This window comes from Taeniopygia guttata, chromosome 28 (assembly GCF_048771995.1).
Source record: "Taeniopygia guttata chromosome 28, bTaeGut7.mat, whole genome shotgun sequence".
NCBI lineage: Eukaryota > Metazoa > Chordata > Aves > Passeriformes > Estrildidae > Taeniopygia > Taeniopygia guttata.
This window is the reverse complement of record NC_133053.1, coordinates 3098736-3122128: the sequence shown is the minus strand read 5'-3', so window position 1 is coordinate 3122128 and position 23393 is coordinate 3098736. Positions and strand designations below refer to the sequence as shown.

General features: G+C 49.3%; 1 protein-coding gene and 1 long non-coding RNA gene across 2 annotated transcripts; one reads left to right on the top strand and one right to left on the bottom strand.

The window, feature by feature from the left end:
* Nucleotides 1-1597: 1597 nt before the first annotated feature.
* Nucleotides 1598-15690, bottom strand: SIN3B (SIN3 transcription regulator family member B). The gene is made up of 19 exons (XM_030256627.4): nucleotides 15544-15690; nucleotides 14836-14942; nucleotides 14061-14214; nucleotides 12728-12991; nucleotides 12221-12364; nucleotides 11889-12011; nucleotides 11326-11415; nucleotides 10960-11078; nucleotides 10110-10317; nucleotides 9370-9486; nucleotides 8779-9017; nucleotides 8117-8300; nucleotides 7307-7901; nucleotides 6601-6770; nucleotides 5904-6077; nucleotides 5521-5613; nucleotides 5140-5234; nucleotides 4515-4719; nucleotides 1598-4117 (listed from the first exon to the last, which is right to left on the bottom strand). The coding sequence occupies exons 1-19, from the start codon at nucleotides 15646-15648 to the stop codon at nucleotides 3887-3889; spliced, it is 3417 nt and encodes a 1138-aa protein (XP_030112487.3). The 5' UTR covers nucleotides 15649-15690; the 3' UTR covers nucleotides 1598-3886.
* A 134-nt stretch (nucleotides 15691-15824) lies between these two features.
* LOC115490877 (uncharacterized) lies at nucleotides 15825-17022 on the top strand. The gene is made up of 2 exons (XR_003956808.4): nucleotides 15825-16040; nucleotides 16852-17022. It is a non-coding gene; the product is annotated as an uncharacterized lncRNA (long non-coding RNA).
* Nucleotides 17023-23393: the final 6371 nt, after the last annotated feature.

The window sequence follows — 23393 nt, the reverse complement described above, 5'->3', positions numbered from 1 at the left end:
TTAGACTTTAATTTAGTCTATAAATTGAATTAGTTAGTTCTAATTCAGATGAATAGCTAAAACATGAAGAAAACCTCAATTTGTGTTTGCACACAGTTCTAGACTCTCTCACAGCCCTGATCCTCCCAGTGCATCCCTGTGATGTGGAAACACATAAAAAGCATCCTGGAATGTTAAATGCTGAACTCAGGTATTCCCTTTAGCAACTCTGAGTTTAATTGTGCAAACCATTTACACCTATCCCATCCTGCAAACCTGAAGGATGTGTTTAAGCTGTTTGCTGAGACCTCCAAGTGCTCTCATGTCACATCTGGCTGTCCCTCCCCTCAAGTGCAGGGATCATCCCCTTTGTGAGAGGGCCAAGAGAAGACTTGTGCGAAGTGGGCTGTGTCCTCTGAGACCCCACCACCACCATTTTAATCCAATTATTCCGTGCAGTGGATGCACCAGAGGATTGTAATGGGGAGAGCAACACTTTTTTTCCCTGTGAGTGAGCAGGAGGCTGCACAGAGAGCAGAGCTGCCTTTTGTTATGGCAACGGAAGTGTTGAGGATGATGTAAAGGAAACTCCTATCAGCTCTGGGTCACATCACTACAGCTTCATTTGCAAAATCCACTCATTCATTTGTCGTGCAGAGCTCACAGGGAGCACAGTTAAACATGTTATTACCCAGGAATTTGGGGAGGCTGAGGGAAAGGCGGGTGGAGGGTTATTTTCATGGTTGCAGTTGTGTTGTCTTAACCTGTAGCAGATGTGCTTGTGGGGTTGGGAACTGGAATCAGCCCCTTCTCTTGAGCCCTGCTTGTGTTCAGGGATTCCTGGGGCCAGGCCTGGGCTGTGCCCCACCTCTGGCAAAGGTGCTGCTAGGCAGGAACCAGGCTGCAAGAAGTCACTGCCTGGCAGGACACAACTGCAGAGCTGGAAGGGTCCCACAAGGATCAAATCCAGCCCCTGGCCCTGCATCTTTGTGAGACATTGCTGAGCCCGGGCAGGGAAAAGCTGAAAAGGTCACAGAGCTGGGAGGGACCCTCAGGGATCAAATCCAGCCCCTGTCCCTGCCCAGACCCCCCAACAGCCCCACCCTGAGCAGCCCTGAGAGCGCTGTCCAAACGCTCCTGCAGCTCTGGCAGCCTCGGGGCCGGGACCATTCCCTGGGGAGCCTGGGCAGTGCCAGCACCCTCGGGGGGAAGAACCTTTCCCTGAGCTCCATGCCAAGGCCTGGCACAGCTCCAGCCCTTCCAACGTTTGCTTTTGAGACCTTTCTGGTGGAGCAACTGTGCCACCCCCTGGGCTCCCTGCTCCGGGAGAGGTTTGGGCAGCTCCCACGTTGAGTGTAGCCCAGCTCCTGCGTGGGATCTCTGCTTGCAGGAAATGTATTTCCCTTTTCCATCAGCGAGTGCACTGCTCACACCCTCACACAGCACTTGCTGACACACAGCTGCATCAGCACACCCTGCAGCCTGTCCAGCAACTTCAACCTTTCCATTGCATTTTTCTACCATTTAAAATACAGTTTCAGGTAAAAGACAATCCATTCTGGGGGTTGTCACAAAGTTTAAATTAGTTGGAAAGAAACATAAAACAGTGAGACCTGCAGACTTTTAAAATCAATATTTTATTTTACTTGAATGTGCAAATAAATATAAAAAAAACTACATTCAAGGAGCTGGCAAAGCAATTACAAGCCCAAAAGCAAAGATCCTTCAAACAAATGGAAGAACAAACTCTTGACTCAAGGTCGTGCAGATACACAGCTGAAACCCTCAGACATGAACAAGCCCCTCTCAAACCTGCCTGATACTCCCTTCATGTCCCTTGCTACTCTCAGCTTCGAGACAATAGCATTGTAAAGGGCAAAAGTCTTCCTTAATCAGTTCAGATTATAAATTAAGGTTTACAAAATAAGGATGCTTAAAAATACCTGAAGTACACTTAGAATGGATTGATGGAACAGGACGGTGCCCAGGCATGTTGCCCACCTTGGTACACCTGGAATCAAATGCATTTTAAGCCACAAGTTGCCACCTATTTTCTAGTAAACAGTCTTCTGTATCGTAAAACCATAAAATTTGGCACAAGTGTCATCTCCACTGGGAGACAGCAGAGAGGTGAGCAGGACTGAGGTGTGTTTTGGTGAGCTGACTGGAAGGGAAAAGGGGACACTGTGCTTTGCACTGGACTTGTCCCCCTGCTCCCCCCAGCCCTTGCAGAGCATCGTGGTCTCTTATCACTGCAATGAGGGCAGGGGAAAAACCTTCACATCATTAAACCAAAGTTTAGCAGAGACCCAGCCCAGGAGAACACAGGCTCTTGATGAAAAGTCTCTGCTGGCAGTGGTTGTGCAAGTGGCCATGAATGCCAGAGACTGGCCTCCCTCCTTCCCTCCCACAGATTATTTTGCAAAAAAAGACAAAGACTTGGGACAGTTTCCTATTAAACATACCCCAAAGGCCAATTTTTCTACTGTCAAGTGAGACAATTGCGAAACCAAATGTCGTACAGTGGAAATAACCCAGGACAAATCCTACAGGCTGCTCCTTAGGTCTGGCAGAAATCATAACCTAAAAATCAAAGCCACAGAAAGTTTTGGGGTGGGGGAGTTATTGCCCCAAAAGCCAGGGAAAAGTTGGAAGCAAAGCTGAAAGGAGGCTGGGTATGCCTCAAAATAGTAATACACTCCATGGACAGCGTACTTGCCCTTAGCCCCTGAAAAACAGGAGTGAAGTCACAGTGGGGCTGCAGGGCAGACACCAGTAAATTTCCTTGATTTCTCACTAGATTAAATCAGATGTAGTGTTCTGCATGGATCAGGGCAGGCTGTGTTAGGTTTCATGGCAGAAAAAGCTTTAATAGCAGTATGGATGCTCGTCTAGGATGGTTGTGGCTGGATCTCATCTGCTCCTCGCAGATTTCCGTGTGTCCCTGCACAGGCAGCGCCTGTGCTGACCCAGCAGAAACAGGAGAGTCCGTGGGCCGGAGCTCAGCTCGCAGCTGTGCTCCGGGAGCTCCATCTGCCGATGTCACCGATTTGGTGCAGCCCCGCGGAGCGCCGGGGGCAGGGCATGCACGGGGAAACGCCCAGCTCCGGAGCCGCCCACCAACATGCAAAACACAAACCCAAAAACCAGGCCAGACCTCGCAATGGACATGGATATTCCTCCTCATGGATATTCTGGAAGGCAGAGTCTGCAGCAGCTCCTCAGCTCCTGGGGGATCTCGGGTCGGGCATCGCTCCCACCCCATCATCACAGCTCGGCGTTCCTCCCCTCAGTTCAGGCTCCACAACACTTGGTTGATGAGGGAGCATCAGAGCCTTGAGTGCTGGCCATTCCCGTGTCAGTTTTGGCATTTTTCTCACCAGAGCACCAGGAACAAGAGTCATTTGTCGCCTTGTTGGTTCACAGGGATAACGAAGCCCCCCTGTGCCGGGGGCTCTCGGCCCCATGGCACTCCCAGGGTACAGTGAAGAGTTCTGCAGGCTCCAAGACAGCACAAAGTCAGGAAGACAGGGCATATCAAAGCCTTGGAAGTGGAAGCAGCTGCCAGCATCTGCTCAAACACCAGCCCAGCTCCACCTCTCCAACAAAGCCACTAGTGGTAGTTCACCCCCTCACTGAGCTGGTCAGCAGTGGCCTAAAGCCAGGAAACTACTAAAAAGTGTGTGGCAATGCCAAGAGCCCCCTTCCCATAAAAGCTTTTCAAAGTTTCTTCATGATGGCTGGAGGATTACATTGCAAGGAGACAAGTCTATGCCATATGGAAAATACATGATAATCCAAAGTAAAATGCTGTTTGGATAAATATCATTAATACATACATTGCATTCCCACCACTATTCTCATAGTAAACGTGCTTCACCAGCAGAGCTCTGCCTTGTCTGGGTGCTCAGGGTGAAGCAGGACGGCGGCTGTACTGCACTCTGTATCTGTTCACTGGCACCCCGTGGATGTTCACTGTCTCACAGGTGGTTTTGCAGGGCACCATCTCCTCGTCCTCATCCCCCATCAGCCAGTCTTGAACCACGTCCACGGCCTCCATGGACACGTTCTCCTCCAGCCACCGGTTGTGCCACTCCTCGAACTGCTGGTGGTGCTTCAGCAGCACCACGGGCTGGACCTGGGAGCAGGCAGTAAAGATCACTGAGAGGTTCCTGGGGGAAAAGCCAAAGCCCTCAGCTCTGCCTGAGGTGTGCAACGCTTTGGGAACAGCAGAAAGGGAAACAGGAAACCGCAGACTGTTTAACCATGCCTATTTCCTAATGTTTGCCACTCTCACTTAAAATTTGCATGTAAACAAAAGGCTGCTAAATTAATCCAAAGTACAGAGCATTTACCAGCTCTGCTCTGTGTTACACCAGACACAAAGCAGTAACTTTTGGGTGCAGCTTGCAGGAATTCAGCCACAATTCCTGCAATTGGTACTGTAGAATCAAATTATTGGTACCTGCATTTTGGCTCCCACCCCCAACCTCTGCTACCACCTGGGCTGCAGAGGGTGCAAAAGGGAGATGTACCTGCTTGGCTCTGCAGAGAGCTCCCCTCCTGTACATGTAATCCTCGGAGTTCATGATGAACATCATCTTGTGGGTGTTGAGCTTGAAGCGGCAGTCGACGTTGCAGGCGCTCTCCACCCCGATCAGCCGCTTCCAGGAGCTCTTGACCTCGCTGCGCAGGGCCCTCACCTGCTTGCACTGCCACTTGCGAAACTTCTTCAGGTTTCTGGAGCAAAACAAGGATGACAAAGCATGTGTCACACCTGGTGAAGTGCTCTCCTCAGCTGACAGGGCTCACAGCACAAGTATGGAACTTGTATTTGCACGTTTTGTTTTTCAGGCTCTCTCCGGGATCTTCCTCCGTATCCTCTGACAAATATTTAGGGAAATGGGAACAAAGTAGACCCAAACTCCCATCCAGAGTCCATCCTGCTCCATTCCAAACGCAGTTCCATGAACAAACCTCAGTGCAGTGGGCATAAATTTCTCTTTCAGCATTCCCATGCAGCTCACTGGCCTGGAGCAGCCCCTCAAAGGTGAGTGCACTTGCCCAGGGCTGGCACATCACCCAAACCCAGTGGCACATGGGCAGGGAGGAGGCAGCAGCAGCTGCTGCAGGTGTGGCTCAGGGCAGGGAGCAGCTCACCTTTGCAGAAAGACCGGTTTCAGGAGGAAGCCATCGTTCTGGTTGTTGGGAGCTCCTTCCACCCCAACATACTGCTCCATGTAGTTTGCCAGGTGCTACACAAGGGAGACCAGTTCCAGTAAGATTTCACCTCATCAGGACAAACATCACTGCAAAGAACCTGTTTATTTCCAAGTTGATTATTCTGAGGCTGATTTATTTTGATACTCTTCTGCTAATGCAACAATTCTGTCAATGGCCACAGCCCCACAAGTCATCTGCCCACCCTTCAGCCAACCTGTCCTCCTGGCAAAGCCTCATAGCTGGGAACAAGAAAGAAGGGAAAGCATTCTTAGACATCTGCTCTGTGGTACACAGACTCCATGGTCACTGTAGTGTTACCTGGACCTCCACAGGATCTTCTGTCTGGGTTTCCTCTGTATCCAGCAGCTCAATGGTCATGATCACCTGTCCTTTCCTCTGGAGAAACATGACCTGTGATAAAGTTACAGAAAATATTTGCCACAGGGGTTCACAATAAAATGCTGCATATTCACAAGTAATTTAGACAACAAACAGAAGATAGGAGAGAAGCAGCAGGGCTTCTCAGTGAACCATAATGTCTCCTCACTGTCTGTGCTCTGATTTTGGTACCTTCTCTCCATATTGCTCACTCTCTCCCCTTGGAGCTTCCAAACCCAACCTCTCCCAGGTGAAGTGCCACCTGGGAGATTTTCTGAAGTTTTTCAGTGATTTTGTGAAGTTCCCTGGCAGCAAGGTCTCACCTTGAAGCAGTTCTCATCTGCCATGCACCGTTCAGCCTTCCACTGGTAGCTGGTCTCCTTTGCTGCCCGGACACAGCGGGATGACAAATTACCCCCAGCAGCTCCTCGCTTCCTCTCGTTCAGGTAGAGCTCAACCACCTTCAAGCAGATGTCATCGCTCACTAGATGGTGAAGCTTCCATTAAAAAAGGGGAAGTTCAGTCAGCAAGCCTGGGCCAAGAGTTAACTCTAGTGTTTCATGAAAGGAGCATAAAACTCAGCACAGCATCACACCCAGCTGAAGCAGCAAACTCCAGAGACTTCCCACTTTGCACTCTCTTTTTCATGACTTTGAAATAAAAGGAAGAGAGGAGAGTGAGGGGCTGATGTGCCTTAACTAGAAAACTACAGCTGGAAGGAAGATTTGAGTAAGAAGGACCTGACATTTTTTGTGTTGCCTTAGATGTATTTTGAGCATGGCAGAATTTTGAAAAGACTGGAACTCAAAAAACATTAGGAAAGGCCAGAAAGAATAAATCCCCTAAGATGGTCCCTGTATGGAAGCTAAATTCTCTCACTAAATTTCTGCTGGGCATTTCCCTGTCAGATACAACTTTTCTCTGGATTTTCTCCAAGCTCAGTGCCCATTGCTCTGCAGGGCACTGGGAGAAGCCTGGCTGTGTGTGAGGGGAGATGTGCAGCCCCAGCCCAGCCCTCACCTGGCGCACGATGTTCTGCACCAGCTTGTCCATGGTGAAGCCAATGTAGGCGTGGATGGTGAACATCTCCCGCAGGGTGTCCTCGTACTGCGTGGGGTCGATGTTCCCGTCCAGCAGGCTCCTCACCATGTCCAGGAAGGCTGGGTAGTATTCCTCCAGCTCCACCTCACCTGGCCAGGGGAAAGTGAGTTCATTTCACACACAGAACAGGCAGAGTGAAGTCAAGCAAAGCGAGTTCATTTCACACACAGAACAGGCAGAGTGAAGACAGGCAGTGCAAGAGGCAGCACTGCACAAGAACCACAAGAAACCCAGTGCAGAGAGTGACATTACACACAAGCCGATCCCTGCCAGGTGCCCTGACAGGCTGGGACAGTTTTCCCCATGCACTTCCAGCACTGCCCTGGGCAGTAACTATTTCTTTGTGGGGCTGTTTACATTGTAAATCAAAGTAACGGATTCCTACAATGAGGTACCTGAAACACCCGAGCATGGTGGTGGGCTGGCAGAAAGTCTCTGTGAAGCAGCCTGTGACACCCTGACTGCCCTGCCGAAGGAGCTGTGCCCACAACTCACCAACACAGCAGAGGACTGCACCTCCACACCCCTCACAGAGCTGCCTGCTGGCCCCAGTGACGCAGACATACACAATGGAGCACTGGCACCCAGAGCATTACGAGTGAACTAAGCCCTGCATTATTCTTACTTGGTTGTTTCAGTCTTAGCTCCATGGCTGGATCATTGGTTTTTTCTTTCCTCCCTTCACAGAGGAGCTTCTCTCTCTCTTTCTCAGTCCGATATTCCAGAAGCTGCTTCTGGGCCTGGCGATAAATCTTTAGGAGCCTGGAGCACAGAGTCTGGTGAAGGCGCAGGAAGAAATACCAATTATTATTGACAAAGAAGAGGCTGTAAACATCATCCAGGGTGTTGTGGGGCTCAGCAGCTGTCACATCACAAAAGGTTGCTTTGGTCTCCAAAGGACTGCTTGGAGGCCCAGGCACGTGTTTTTTCCGCAGCTCAGGAGTATCCAGGTTCTGCCCCTGGTGGTTTTCTCTGTCCTCATCTGTTGATTCCTCAGAAATGTTGTGTTCAGGTGGCTGAGAGAAGAACAGCTCAGGTATGAAGTGATGCACAATCTGCCTGATGGTTGCCTGATCCTCCTTTTGGATGGTGGGCTGCCTTTTCACATAATAGCTGATAAGAGATGCTGCATCTTCCAAAATCTGCTTGTCTTCATAGATGAAGATAAGATGAGGCTCGTTGGTGGATGAACTCCTCCCCTCCGAATGCTGCTCCTGATGCTGTAATCAAGAGACAAACAGATAAAAATCCTCCCAATCCATGCTCAGGAGCCATTCCTGCCAGGAGTAATAAACCAGTATTAACACTGTGCTTGGGACAGCTGGTTTTGACCCAGTTTCCAACCACTTCCATATGGTCCCAGGTGCTGTGGACACATCTGGGCCACACTAGCAGGGGAGGGAATGAAGGAGGGGTCATTCCCTGTCACACCCACCTCGTCATAGACACTCTCAATTTCATTCAGCAAGCTCTTGGAGCGCAGAGCTTTGGTGTCATTCTGCTTGAAGTTGACAGCCTGGTGGTCTAGGGATTTCAAATAGGCCTTCTCATACTGCTCCCTCCAAATCTTGTTGAAGCCCTGCTGGGCCTCCCTCCATTCTTCCTCTTTTGCTTTCAATCTGCATAAATGAACAGTCTATGTCAGTTCAGACAGACAGAGAAACACACCTGAAACATTTTAATGCACCCAACTGGGGTGCAGCAAGAAGTTTTCAGTGGAAAACCAGAATTGATTCCTGGAAGCAATAAATGAATTTGACACAACACCCACAGAATCACAAAACCATTTAGGTTTGAAAAGACCTCTGAGATCATCAAGTCCAACCTTTGACCAATCACTACTTTATCAACCAGACCAGAGCACCAAGTGCCAGGTCCATCTGGTTTTTGAACACCTCCAGGGATGGGGACTCCACCACCTCCCTGGTCACTCCTTTCCAATGTTTAACAATCCTTTCTGTGAAGAAATTCCACCTGATGTCCAACCAGAACTTCCAGAAGCACAGCCTGAGGCTACGTCCTCATGTTTTGTTGTTTAAAAATGCTTTTAAAATCCTTTTTTCAGCTTCTTAAAGAACATGGCACAATGGGAAGTACCTCTTAAGAACCACAGGGACAGCAGTAACTGGGTTTTTCTTCAGACTCTCGATGATCTCTGGTGCTTTGTCACCGTAGATGCGATAGATGGCCCGGCGCTGGATCACTTCTGAGGTTCCCCCCAAACAATCATCCAGGCGAAACTTCTCCTGGTCCTCCTGGGTCAGGCGGGACAGTTTTTTCTGCACACTCTCCAGCACACGGATTGTGGCTAAATTGGTCTCCAGGACAACATCCAGCTGTTGAGAGTTCCCAGAAATCAGTGTCAGAACAGGCAGAGCAGGAACACGGAGAGCAGCAGCAGCCCAGGTTTGTGGAAGGTGTTCCAGCCCCATGGGGTGGAGCCAGGAAGCAGCAGGAAGGTTTTTACTGGAAAACAGACCTCTGCCAGCTCTCCCAAAGGTCACATGCAATTTAGAACTGGATTCATGCCTAGGAAGAACTATTAGACTCCAAGCACAGCACACCAAACTCCAACTCAAACCAACAAACACCAACAGAACTTTCAGGAACTGGCCACTAATTAATTCACCAAAATCCAGAGGTTTTGCTTTCTGAGGGAGCAGAAAGGGAGCTCAGCAGCAGAGGTACCTCAAAGCGCTCGTCCTCGCAGCGGTGCAGCTGCTCCTCATATGGAGTCTTCTTGGAGCTGACAAAGGTGGAGTCTTCAGACCAGGATGGAAATGAAACCCAGGTATCATTTAACACCTGCAACAGTGCAGAGGCATGACATTGAGCAGGGCCTTGTGAGCCCAGAGCTGTTCTCATGGGGATTTTCTCCTGTCTTCTTGCACAGTTCTTCCCTGAGGTTCTGTGGGACATTCCAGACCTAATTCCCAGGTCATTGCTCCCCAGATTTGAAGTCTGTGTGGAACTGCAAGGCCCTGTTCAGAAAACTCAATAACATCTTCACTATCACCTCACAAACAGAGATCACTCTGCAGTGATCAGCAACTGTAAATAAAAGAGACAGAGCCGCCCACAAGAATGGGAATGGCACCTCAGGCACTGCCTCACAGGGCTCTTCCAGACAAAAACTGTTCCCAAAGGCCATACTGGCCCACTGCTAGAAAATGAATTCCAGGATATTTAATATTCTTTTCTGTCTATAGGAATTTATTTCTGTCTGCACGCAGACTCGAAAGGTATTAGAGATGTGATCTGAGACAGGTTTGATAAAGTTAGTGAAATGTGGGTATTATTTCAATAAATTGGCTGAATAAATTGAATTAGCACTGAAAAGGTGACTCCACATGCAGCAGCTGTGGCACGAACCGCCCCACTCCAACTTTTATGTGTGTTCAGGGATTGAAAGCCTGATCCCAGAGTACCTCCTTGCAAATGGCTGTTCTCCCACTGCACTTTGGCTGCTGGTAGGTTTTTGGGAGAGCCCTGTAACTGGATCCGATGCGTTTGCAGGACGCGTAATCGATTTCCCGGCTCATCCCGTCCCCGGAGCGGTCACTCAGCGGAGAAGCAAAGGAAAGCTCTTTCACCCCAAGGAAGGACTTGAACTGTGCAAAGAGTTCTGGGAATTTCCTTCAAAAACACAAGCATTTTATTATTTCAGTGTGACAGTTTTATGGTGGTTAAAGCACGTCATAAAAGGGAGGCAGAAATATCTAAACAAACTCAGCATTGCAGGGAGAAATCTTTCACCAATGTCTCACCTCTGTTATCATCCTCTCTGAATTGCTTTAGGGCTTGTTTTTTTTTTTTTTTTACTTAAGGTAGGAAAATTATTTCCCTTTGCCACACAAACACTCCCCTTAAGTGCCTGAGGAGAAACTGATCCTTGCCATTTGACTCTCCCTCTTCTGCTGCAAGCCAAACAGCTCAGGAGGCTCACAGCAGAGCTGGAGCTATTTATCTTTCTCACAGCCCTGGTCTCAGATTTCATGTTTATACCTTTATTACACTTTGAGATATTAAATGGGGAGTGTGAACAACAGAGGAAAATATCTTCCTCACAACACTCATTAACAGCTGTATAGATAAATTAAAAGGTTCAGATTTTATTATTCCTCACTTTGGATTAAACTTCATTTTCTTGCCTGCTACCCAGGAGATACTTCTAAGTTAACTCCAAACCCTCTGTAAAAAAGTTCACACTGTGCCCAAAAAATAACAGAGTAAGACTTACAAAGTACCACAGGGCAGAGAGGTAAGTTAGTAACTTACCCTAAAAAGGGTGTAACAAGCTGGAGCAACTCAGAGCCAGAGACCAACTCCTGGTTGAAGAGAGCAATGCAACGAAGAAAATTTTCATAGACCTCCTGACTCTTGAGCACCCTGCGCACCTGCAGCAGTTGGAGAGATGATCACAACACCTGAATGCCACTTCTATTTAGAAAATTCATCATGATCAGTCTATTCATCTTCCAAACCCACCTATTTTAATTTTTGTCAGTCTTTCTCTACCACTTGAAAAGTCAAGGGAATGTCTTAAGTGCTGACACACAAATTGTACAAAAAACCAACAAATTAACAACCACGTAAAAGGCTGAAGACAAGTCCAGAGAATGTGAGAAAAAGACAAATACTGACCTTGTCAAAGAAGGAAAATTCTTGCAATGTCCCATATTTCCCCACTGTTGCAACTGACAGATCTTTGGTACCTCGCAGCTTCATTTTCTTCTGTTAAAAGAACAAGCAGTTATATTTAAAATGTTGTGACTTAAATGCCATCAAATTCCACTCTGTTGACACAGAACAGCTCCCTGCAAAGGCTGAGAACCTGTGTTTCCCCAGCAGTGATCTGGCATTGCTGTGTCACATCCTCACAGCAATCTCTGTCAAATGTCTCCCAGCCAAGAAGAAACAACAAAAAAAGATAATCGCTTGAGATTCTGCATAGAAGCAAGAAATTGTCCCCTTCCAGGGCCAATACTTAGTACAGAAATTTGTGATATTTAATATCAAACATTATTACCACACACATTTAAGCATGCATTAAAAATTCCCCTTTTCTACAGCAATTAAAATACTCAAAATTTTGTTTCTCATACACCTACATACATCAAAGACACTACTCATTACACCTTTATCTCAGCAATTACTAAGCACAAGTAATATGAGTTTATTCTAAGTTTTCACTTGCTGAAAGATACCTTTGCTGGGCCAGAAACAGGACGCAGCAGCAGCGGCCTGGATCGCTTCTTGCTGTGCTCCAGATTCTTCTCATGCTCTGTTTTCTGAACACTGTTCACTTCACATGGTCCATTTCCTGTGAACTGAAGTAAATAAATAATGATTTCAACATTCTCCTCTCAAATAAAGAGTCCTAACAGGACACAGAGCATGTGGTTAAGTCACCTGTTCTGAGAAAATCCAAACAATGAAGAGGAGCAATGTTCATTACTGGCTGTATGATTTTTCCATGATTTGCATATTCTACATGCAGACAGAGCATTCAATATCCTGCTCTGCTCTCAGCACGTACCAAAGACCTTTTTGCCTCTGGGAGGAACTGTCCAAACTCTGAGAGCAGATCCTCCTGGCCCCGGAACAGATTGGCCACTTCAGTGAACACTTCCTCTTCTGACATGCCCCGGAAGGGTCGGCCCTTGGTGTTCAGCTGCTCTTTCTGAAAAGATACACACAGATGTTCAACAGAGTCAAAAGATCCCTCACTCTGCCAGAAAACTCACCCTGAGCCAAAAACACGAATGCCACACAACAGAAAGGACTCTGAGGCAGCGCCAGGTTCTCACACACACACAGGATCACAAACTCAACGTAAGGTGAGCAAAGACAGGTCTGGCTACAACCTCTTTACACCCCACAAAGTCCCACAGTTTTTACACTTTTTGTCATTTCCTGTGAATATCTATGAAGACAAGTCCTTGGGAACTCTAAGTCTGTTCAACAGGCAGAGATTAAATTTGACAACCACAACTCCAACAGCTCCAGTGCCAACCCACTGTCTCTTCCACAGAAGACTTTTTACCTGGTAAGTGTGAAGAATTTCTAGAAAGGATCTGTAAATCTCTGGATGGTCAAGGAAACGTGTTTTGATCTTATTCACATAACTGATGGCATTATTGAACTCCACGGAATCAGATTCCAAGGGAATTTGGGATTTATCTTCTTTGTAGGGAAGCTGCTGCCGAAACTCCTCAGAGCAGTCACTGTGGTTGTGGGAGTTCTCCTGGGAGTAGTGCAAGACCAGCCCACTGCCAGGGAGTGCACTGGGAACAGGCTCTGGGGGCACCTGGGGGCACAGGACACACGAGATGGGTTGAAAAAAGATCAGGGACCAGCTCAACAACAACCCAGCAGCAGTGCTGGCAAATCTCCAGCTGAAAAATATTGTCACGTGAAGGAGAAAGAAAAAGGATTTCAGCCACCAATCAATTTCCCTACCTGGTTTATTAACTCCATCAGTTAAAATAATGCCTGAAGTTCTCCCTGGTGTAGGAACCACCTGATTTGTGGCTGTCACAGCCTTATTGGCCTCAACTGAGAAGCTGCACCAAACACCACTGCAGGTTCTGCTACACTGGTTATTGCAGAGGAGCTGCCAGTTTTAAGGGGCATATTAAACATATGGCCCTTACAGGTGTTAATTCCTAAGCAACACAGAGATCTGAGGGAGCTGAGATTTAAAAGGTAGCTCCTGCTGCTAACTAGAGTTACACCACAAGTTTACCAGCAGAATTCAGTTTATGGCTCTATTTCAGCTCCACAACCACACAGTAATAACAAAAATCAAGCAGGGGTGACAAACATCTGCATCCCAGCAAGTGGGTCTCATACCAACAGTACCTGATGGGGATTCCATATCCTTAAAGACCTTTCCCAATGTCAATAATTCAATGCTTTCACAGTTCTTTTGCCTGTTTCCTAAACAAGTTTCCTGGTTTCTCAGTGGAAGACTGGAAGTGCAATTCTTCCAGGATCACCCCTTGAAATCTGCCACTACCAACAACCCATACTGGGAACAATGTCAAGCCAATTCCAGTTTCAGTTTCCAAACACAACTGAAATATTTGGTGTTGAAATGGTGTTTCCATGCAGAGTCATCATTCCTGTGTAAGTCAAACTACCTGGTTTGAGAATAAATTGGAGGTTGGAACTAGGTGATTTTTAAGGCCCCTTGCAATCCAAAGCACTCTATGATTCTTTGAATAAACATTTACATTTATATTACACCCATTATAATGGGCTTGAAAAACATCAGCAACATGCACTATACATAAATCTCCACAGCCTAAACTGTGCAGACATGTCCAGTGACACATGGAACAGTTTATTTAGAGAATAAGAGTTCTGTGACCTACCTGACTATTCAGAGGTGACTGTATACTTAATTTCCCATTCTTTGGAATTTCTATCCTGTAGCCCAGAGGAAGAAATGCATTGAATCCTACAATGAGGTCAGGATGCTCATGGAAAAGCTGAGAAACACGTCGGATGACTCCAGGTGTGTCAATGCTAAAATTGAGAGGGGTTTGTTACTTTTACCCAAATCAGAAACACAAGTTAAGCCCAGAAACTGCCAAGAGAAATGTGAAGTATCTGGTAAATTAGGGATGCAATTCTTTAAAAAAAAAATTAGCCCAACTAGAGGGAATGACCACTGCAGCTTCACCCTGGGAGTGTTATCCATGGGGAGGAGAGATGAGTGTGCAGGTTGGCAAAGGGACAGGACAGACAGCCAGCACCTCCAGGGCTGGCAGGTCACAGGAATGATGGGGTGAAGGCTGGGGGGCTCTGCACAGGCAGAGAGACCCCACAAAGGCTGACACCTCAGAGAAAGGCTGGAGCTGTGCCAGGGTTTGGCATGGAGCTCAGGGAAAGGTTCTTCCCCCCGAGGGTGCTGGCACTGCCCAGGCTCCCCAGGGAATGGTCCCGGCCCCGAGGCTGCCAGAGCTGCAGGAGCGTTTGGACAGCGCTCTCAGGGCTGCTCAGGGTGGGGCTGTTGGGGGGTCTGGGCAGGGACAGGGGCTGGGCTGATGATCCCTGGGGGTCCCTCCCAGCTCAGGATGTTCGAGGGTTCTTTGAAATGCTGAGGAGCTCCTTAGAGCACCCTGGGGTGCAGGACCTTGGCTTTACCTCTGGCTCTTGAACTCCTTCATGATCTCCAGGAAGCCGTTGTAGGTGGCAGGGTCACTGCCAAAGCGGATCTTCACCTGGTCCAGGTAGGACAGCGCATCCTCCACCTGCGGGGTGAGAACACGGTGGGAACAGGCCCTGGAGCCCCCACGGCACCAGAACTGGGGCGCGGGCACCTCAAGACACCCTCAAGGGGGTGGGAACCGACCCCGGGGGAGCCCCGCAGCAGCGGCGGAGGGCACTCGGTACCGGAGGACGGCAGGCCCCGGTGGGCTGCCCGTGCTCGGGGGTGTCAAGGCACCGGGGAGCCGGGAACAGGTCCCTCGGGAGGATGACCGCGGTACCAGAGAGGAACAGCAGGGCCGGGGAGAGGGGCATGGCCCAGGCGAGGGGGGAACAGGCCCGGGGAGCCCTGACGGCACCGGGGGAACAGGACACGGAACCGGGGGAAGGGGATGCGGCCCCAGGGGACCCCACGGAACCAGCGGAGGAGGGCGGGGATGCCCCCGGCGCGAAGGGGACGAGCCCCCGGGACACCCCCCGATACCGGCGGGTGAGGGACAAGCCCTGAGGGGCGAGTTCGGCACCGCGGCCGGGACGGGGCAGGTCACGGCGGGGGCGGGCGGGGCCGTCCCGGGGGGGCGATGAGCGGCCATTCGCGTGGGCGGGGGAGGGTGGGGAAGGGGCGATGGCGGCCCCCGCACTCACGTGCACCGGCAGCTTCTCGTGCGGCGCGGCCCGGCCGCCGCCGCCGCCCCAGCGCGGGGCGCTGCCCCCGCCGGCCCCGCGGCCGCCGCCGCCCCCCGCCGCCATGTTGGAGTCGGGCGGGCGAGCGCGGCCCCGGCGGCGCGCGCGGCCGCTGCGTCAGCGCGCACGGCCCAGGCCACGCCCCCCTCCGCAGCGAGACCCGCCCCATCCGTGTCTCCGCCCTCCGATTGGCCACGCCCCGCTGTAGCCACGCCCATTTACCGCCCACATGGTGTGGCCACGCCCTCATCCGTGACAGGCCACGCCCCCAGCGCAGCTTCCGGCCGTTCGAGCGCGCGGCGGGAGCGGCGCCTCAGGAGCGCCTCAGGAGCGCCTCAGGGACCTCCGGGGGCGAGGGGGAACTGCTGGAGGAGCCCGGGGGGCTGCGGGATCCCTGGGAGTCTGCAGGAGCCGCGGGCTGAGCACTGGAACTGCCGGGGCTGGAGAAACCGCGACTGGTGCTGCGGGGCTGAGGGAGCCGAGGGGTGTTGGAGGGACTCAGACGGGGTGGAGGAGCCCAGGGGTGGCTGGGGAAGGCCAGGAGGGCTGATGGGGCCTGTGAGGAGCTTGAGGAACGAGGGCTGGGGGAGCCCCAGGGGCTGGAAGAGGCAGGGAGTGTGGAGGAGCCGGGGTGAGAAGAGCCATGAGGGGGTTTGAGAGAGTCATGGGGGGGTTGGGGGAGCCGGAGGGGCTGGGGGAGCCCGGGGAGCCCCTCAATGGTGTGCCCTGAGCTCAAGGGTTGTCCTCGGAGAGCTCAGGGAGCCCCTCAATGGTGTGCCCTGAGCTCAAGGGTTGTCCTCGGAGAGCTCAGGGAGCCCCTCAATGGTGTGCCCTGAGCTCAAGGTTTGCTCTGGGGTAGCAGGATAAATGTGGGCTTAAAATACGCCACTTCCCCCAGCAGTCCCTGTCAGCAGGCAATTTGAATTTAGTAAAACTGAGCTACATGAAGAGCAAAGAGGAGAGGGGGAAAAATAAGCCGTGTGGTTTGTTTTTCTTTAAAGCATTACCGATGATTTACATCATAGAAAAGTGCAGAAGACTTTCTTGCTTTGCCCTTAAACTTGCTGCTGGTATTTGAGCTCAGAATATTTTTCTCTATGTTGCGCTGGAGTATTCCAGCTGTTTGCAGCTTCCAGGCAGGATGCCCACACACGGCCTCTGGATTTGATATTCCATCCCCTGTTCTGATACTTGCACAAACTGCTGCCCTGTGACCCATTTCCCTTCATACAGGAAGGATTTAATTAATAAAGACTTTTTCTTTCACAGTTACTGCTTTCAGCAGCCCAGACTGTGATGGATTGATTCAGTGACCCAGCATACAAGTATTTATCATCTTTGGAGAAGGAGGCACTGCAAAGGCCTTTCAGGAGAGATGTGGGCTGAAAATGGCATTAGATTGTTGTGCTGGTAAATACAGCTTGGAGATGTTTTAAGGTTTTCAGTGGTTATTCAATGCTTAAGAATAGAGATAATAAATACAGATTTTTACAGGAGTGATGCTGGAAGGGTGGTAGGAGCCAAATACATCTCCTAGGTTATGAAGCACTCATAACTGTGCAGGAAAGAGACTGGTAGATAGAAAACAGAAACTGGGCCAGTTCAGAGATATCCTTGGTGTGTTGTCAGGTGAAAGGAAATTGTTGATCCAACCTCCTGCACCACTTTTTTTTTTTCCTCCTGGATTCTCCTGAACTGGCCCAATTTCTGTTTTCTATTACTATTATTAACTTGAGAAGTCTCATCCTCTTCCCTGGTTTGTGCCGTGTGGTGACATGAGCAGAACCAGCTGCAGGTAACTCCTGTGAGTTTTGTTTTCTGCCAGAGCAGAGTTCCCACCCCTAAGCCCCTGCCAGCACCAACACCTGGCTGGTAAATCCAGCTGTAAGGATGCTCCCAAACCAGCCCTGGGTGCTGGGAAAAGCTTGTGCCTGTCATTTTGTCAGGATTTGGGTGTTCTCCTTGGGAATCCTGGGAGCTGGATGTCCATTAACCATCGACACTCAGCTCCTGGTGCCTCAGAATAGCTCAGCTCAAGTTGCTGCTGACAGAGCTCCAAGAGACCATGAGCTCCTGCCAAGCAGGAGATCTGTGACCTTCCAAAGGGAGCCCTTGTGCCCCAGGGCACTCCTGAAGGACTGAATCCCTGTGATCTCCAAGGAAATCAGGGCTGGCTTCTTTACTTGGGAAATGGCTTATTATTGATATTTCAAGTTTTCACCTGTCACAATCTACAACCTTCAAAGGTTGTGGCTGCAAATTTGTGGTTCTTTCAGCCCCTTTAAGCTAAAGGCTGACAGGTACCTTTGTACCTGAGGAAGAACAGACAGTCCTGTGTCCCTCATCCACAGGAAGGTGATGTGAGGACTGTTTTTGGGATGCATATCCTGGATAATGAACCTGCCTCTGCCAGAAATCAAATTCCAGATGTGCAGCCTCTGATCCATGGCAGAAACAGCACAGGTTTCTTTTTCAAACACTTCCACACACCTCACCTCACCTAAGTAAGAGAGGGGCTCACAAAATGAGGGCTTCTCTGTGCTTTTGGGATTTAGGAGAATTCTCATGGCTGGGAGATGTCTGTGTGCCTAAAGCTCCAGGACTGCCAAGCTGTCACAGCTCTTCTCAGGCATGAAAGCAGCCTTCCAGCCTCAAAAAGTGGAGAAGGCTCAGCAGAGTGCCCAGGAAGGGCATGCAGCATCTCAAAAACTTCCATATTCCAGACAATCACGGAGTCATCCCGGGAAGCTGCCACCAGCAGCTGGCCATCAGGACCAAGTGCCATCGCTGTGACACACAGAGAGGAAGGAGAGGCTGCTCTTGCTGCCACAGACAGAAAAAGGACATTTTTGAGCTTGTTTATGTGCTGTGTTTCCCCAGCTGGAACCCCAGGTCCTGTCTGAACCCCGTGGTCTGTGCCAGGAGCAAGATTAGGTTCCTGCAGACATATCTAGGTCAGTGTGTGCTGTTGTTGTCCTGGCGACTAAATGACCCACTTTCCCCTCATTTGTGGAAGCAGCTGCCAATGGGGCCAGGGCATGGCCAGCACAAAGGCACAGCACCTTCCTCCTGCCTTTGTCTCCAAGCTGGGCTCCTACAGACACTGGGCTTTTCTCCTCCACATTTACTGTGTTTCTTGCAGGGAAAATCCCTGATTTTGTGAGCCCCTCTCTTATTTGATAGCTGAGGTGAGGTGTGTGGAAATTTGAAAAAGGAACCTGTGCTGTTTCTGCTGCTGTGGGTCACAGGCTGCACATCTGGAATTTGATTTCTGGCAGGGGCAGGTTCATTATCCAGGATATGCATCCCGAAGAACAGTCCTCACATCACCCTCCTGTGGATGAGGGACACAGGATTGTCCATTCTTCCTCAGAAGAACACAATCAATTCTTCCTTCCTGTTTATTGTGTTTCTTGTATCTCATTCATAACAGAGGGATAATTAGAAATATTGTTGGGTTGGATCTGCCCCAGGAATGATCCTACCTTTGAGTAGAGGTGAGATCCTACACACAACCCTGTGGAGAACTCCACACAGTGGGATGAGCACAGGGTAGGGACAGACACTGCAGCAGCTCAGGCACTGCTGCCATAGCTGCGCCACGAGCTCCAGGTAAAGAGGCACCAAGGCAAGAAGCCTGGCCAACACTTCTGTGTGGATTATCCTCACCCCTGACAGGGCAGAGACACAAAAACCTTTTAGGACATGGCTCTGGTAAGCCTGTGAAAGCAGCCATAGCTGTATTTTGTGTTGTGCAATGTGAAATGAGCTGAGCTGGCCTGATCTGGTCATAGAGGGATGGCTCCAGTGTAAAACTTGGGAAATGTAACAGTGTGGATTTTTCCCTGAGGAAACTTGTGCCTTCAGTTATACCCCCTGAAACTTTGTGTGTTTATTCTCTTGGTTCAGCAGAACTTTCTCCCTTTCTAGAGCCAAACAACTCAAGGGAGCCACCTGGCATTTGTGCAGGTGTCTGAGCCTCCCCTTGTGCAAGGTTTAAATCTCTGGGTGTGGATTTCTCTTTAGGGCTATCACCAAAGTGCTTCAAAGGCACTGAGCTGGGCTGGGGAGCTCTCAGGGCTCAGGAGGAGCGAGCAGAGGATTTGAGACAGAAGCAGGGAGCTGGTGCCAGCCTGCAGAGTGACACCCTGCTCTGTCCCTGCTGGTTGCTATGGCATTTTCATTTCTGCTTCTTTGCAAGGGGAATTTGTGGTTTTTCCTTAGTTACTGAGCAAACCTCAGCAGTATGGAGTCACTACTAATGTAAAATCAGTGATGTGGGAAAAATTAAGTTTGATTTTTAGACAAGTCAGAACAGCAGCAGCAGAGAATCGCAGAAGGGTTGGAAGGGACCTTAAAAGATCATCCCATTCCAACCCCCTCACACAGGCAAGGACATGCATCTCTAATTGCCAGAATTCTGCGAGAGACACTGAGATATTCAAAATCTCTTAAGGATTTCTCCTGTGAAAAACCTGGGGATTTTGGACCATGGATGACCCAGTAAACAACTTGGTCTTTCAGGACAAGTAACCTGATGACTGCAGGTTACTTGCTGCAACATTTCAAGCCTATATTCTGCCACAGAAGGATCCCCCATGTTTCAGTAGCCTCTTTTATGCTAGAAATTCCGTGCAAATTAGTTTAGGATTAAATTACCCCTGAAGTATATCCAGTGGAATTTATACATGGAACTTTTTCCCCAGTTGAATACAGAAATGAAAAGATGCTATAAGTCCTCATCTCCAGGTGTTTGAAGGTGATGATCCACCTAAATCAAGCCACCTCAGCCTTGAAATCCAGACAACTCAATCATACAAATGCACTTGATTCAAATGTTCTAGGAAATTGGTACAGCAGTATTTGACTTTTGAGGAGATGGAAAATCTATGAGCATTTTGGGAGTATTTTTTGGTCCATCACACACATTTTGATGGCCTTTGGACAGGACAGAAAGGAGTGAAGTGATTTCCCTCAAACATTGGGCCTGTGCCTCTGGATACACCTCCAGGAGAGCATCTCTCTCCACAGCCAGGTCTGCACGGAAGGATTTTACCTCTCAAGTCAGGAATGTGAATCACAGAATTATTACGTCGAATCCTGGAATATCCTGAGTGAGAAGGGACCCACAGGGATCTCAGAGCCCAACCCCTGGCCCTGCACAGGCACCCCAACAACCCCACCCTGTGCCTGGGAGGGTCACAGAGAGCAGCCTGGTGCTGGATGGAACCTCTTAGGACAAGGGGTGGAGGGACAGGACACAGGGAATGGCTCCTACTGCCAGAGGGCAGGGCTGGATGGGAGATTGGGCAGGAATTGTTCCCTGGCAGGGTGGGCAGGCCCTGGCACAGGGTGCCCAGAGCAGCTGTGGCTGCCCCTGGATCCCTGGCAGTGCCCAAGGCCAGGCTGGGCAAGGCTTGGAGCAGCCTGGGACGGTGGAAGGTGTCCCTGCCATGGCAGGGGTGACACTGGATGTGTTTAAGGTCCCTTCTAACCCAAACCAATCCAGGATTCTACAGTTAAAATAAGAACATGAAAACTCTGCATCGAGACATTTTGGATTGCTTGGTTACAGAATACAGCACAGCAGCATTGATCCAGAAATGTGTTCATTTCTTCCACCTTGCTGCAGCAAATCCTCCAGCCCATTTTAAACTCCCACACTGTGCTGTTGGCCAGCTCAGCAGTGAGAAAGAGCCCTAATAAAAGGCAATTCTGCTCCCAGGGAAGCTTTTCATACACAGTCGAGTCTGAAATTCTTACACTGCTTCCCCTGCTGTGCCTTTTACAAGAGAGATTCCCACTTTCCAGAAAAATCTGTGTGACACCTTTTAAGTGATGCATTCACTGAATTAAATCAAACAGTCAGCCAGGGGAAATTCAGATAAATTAAGAAGACAAAGCAAATAGAAAGAAATTAAGCACATACATGCACACAACCAGAAGCACGAGAGCTCTTTGCTAGCAGCCTCTCCTGTTCACTGATACACAATATTATGTTCATGGATACTTTACACATGTAAAATTAAAATATACAGAATATATATAAACAACAGGAATATATGTATAAATAAATGTAAGTATAATTATAATTATTTAAATATATTTTTATATAAATAAAGGGAATTTCCCAAATAAAGGGAATATAAATAAATCTGTATTTTTATACAACAAATATAAAGGTGTGGTTTATCATATGCCATTAAAATTACTTCAGAACTGACATATTCTCTCCCCAAAATCACGTAAACTTTCATGGCATTACAGAATCATGTGATAAAGTAGGACAAGAGGGAGTGCTAAAATTAGGAAGGGGAATGGCTCTGTGTGCAGCTTTCCTTGGGACTGGCCTAAGTGAAAAATGATCACCGATGAAGCCTGTGCCAGTCAGAGAGGAAAGAGCTCCCTGGGGTGGGAATTCTGTCTGCACTGCTGTCCCACAGGGAGCCAGGCTTAGCACAAAGCCCTGGAATAATTCATTAGCTCTCACCAAGACTGCAGGAGTTAAAGGAAATTCTTGTGTCACTTTACACTCCAGCCCACAGGAATTCCAAACCTTCCAGTGAGAGAGTGGGTTTAATTTGTTGTCTTTCAGTGAAAATCTGATCACATGTTACATCCCTCATCCCAAAACTGTTCCCAAAAATGCCTGAGGTCCAACACACCTTGGACAGGTGTTGTAGGTAAAACCCCAACACTGTCTGTGCCCTTACATGCTGACTAATCTTAGAATCATTAATGTTGGAAAACACCTCCAAGATCACCGAGTTCAACCTTAAATTTCAGCTTCTCTGCAGTTCTCATGGATTCCTTCCAGAAGCTGCAGCTCCAACTGTTCTGCAAACACGGATCTCTCTGCCTGGCTGGAGACACCTCCCTGTCCAAACAGCACGTTCACCACTCTGCAGCCCCTGCAGGAGATCTGCTTTCTTTCCTTCCCTTGGGAGGCACTTTTTTGTGGAATTGAGAGCCCCTCTAAGCCTTTCTTGTTTAAAATGGAGTCCGAGGGAATGATTTTCACAAGGGGGAAACTGAGTTTTGTAATTCCTGAAAATCTGAGTCACTGCTACCCACTGCCAGTTGCCACTTTAGGAGCTCAGTCTGGCAACTGTGTCCCAGTGGGCAGAGGAAGTGGGAAATATTTGGGCATTGTCCAGGAGGAGAAGTTCTCCACAAACACTTCCTGCTGTTCCAGCAGTGGAGGGGAATGCAGCGTGTGTTGTCCAGGTTTTGGGAAAGCCTCGTGCCTGGACAGGCTGGAAGTGCACAGTAGTGCCTGGGCTGAACGTGCCTTTGCTGCCAATGCCATTGATTCCTGATTTCATGCAGAATTCTGCCATCCCTGCCCTGTCCTGAGGTGCTTTCCCTCCCAAATGAAGCTGCAAACTGCAGCTTCCCTGCTGGGCAGCTGTCTCACCAGCAGCTCCAGGACTTTTCAGCTGATCTACCTGGAAAAAGCTGAGCTGATAAAGACCCAGACCAGGCTGGAAAGGAAGAGGAACCATCTTCCCACAGAGATCCCAGTGTGTGGCTGGACTGAAGCTCCTGGTGCTGTCCAGGCTCCCCAGTCTCTCAGATTTCTCCTTTCAGGGGAGATGAGTGTTGGCAATGAACACCAGTCTGTGGTGCCTCTCTCCAGAACTCTGCCTGCTCCTGGTTTTAAGGAAAACCTGAGAAAATTTCAGCTACTTTGACAGAAAATGGTTGACTGGAACTTCCCTGCATCCTGGCAGGATCCATCTGTATTTGAAGAGGACAAATATCTCTATAGCAACCCCTGTTTGTCACTTGGGCTCTTCTTAAGGTGCTGG

Bases quoted from the DNA above. Each gene is read 5' to 3' on its own strand.
- SIN3B (XM_030256627.4), bottom strand. From the start codon at position 15,648: ATGGCGGCGGGGGGCGGCGGCGGCCGCGGGGCCGGCGGGGGCAGCGCC. The intron at 10,318-10,959 runs GTAAGTTACTAA...GTGTTTTTGAAG, and splicing joins CTTGTTACACCCTTTTTAGG to GAAATTCCCAGAACTCTTTG. The intron at 6,078-6,600 runs GTGAGGGCTGGG...TTTTAATGGAAG, and splicing joins TGCAGAACATCGTGCGCCAG to CTTCACCATCTAGTGAGCGA.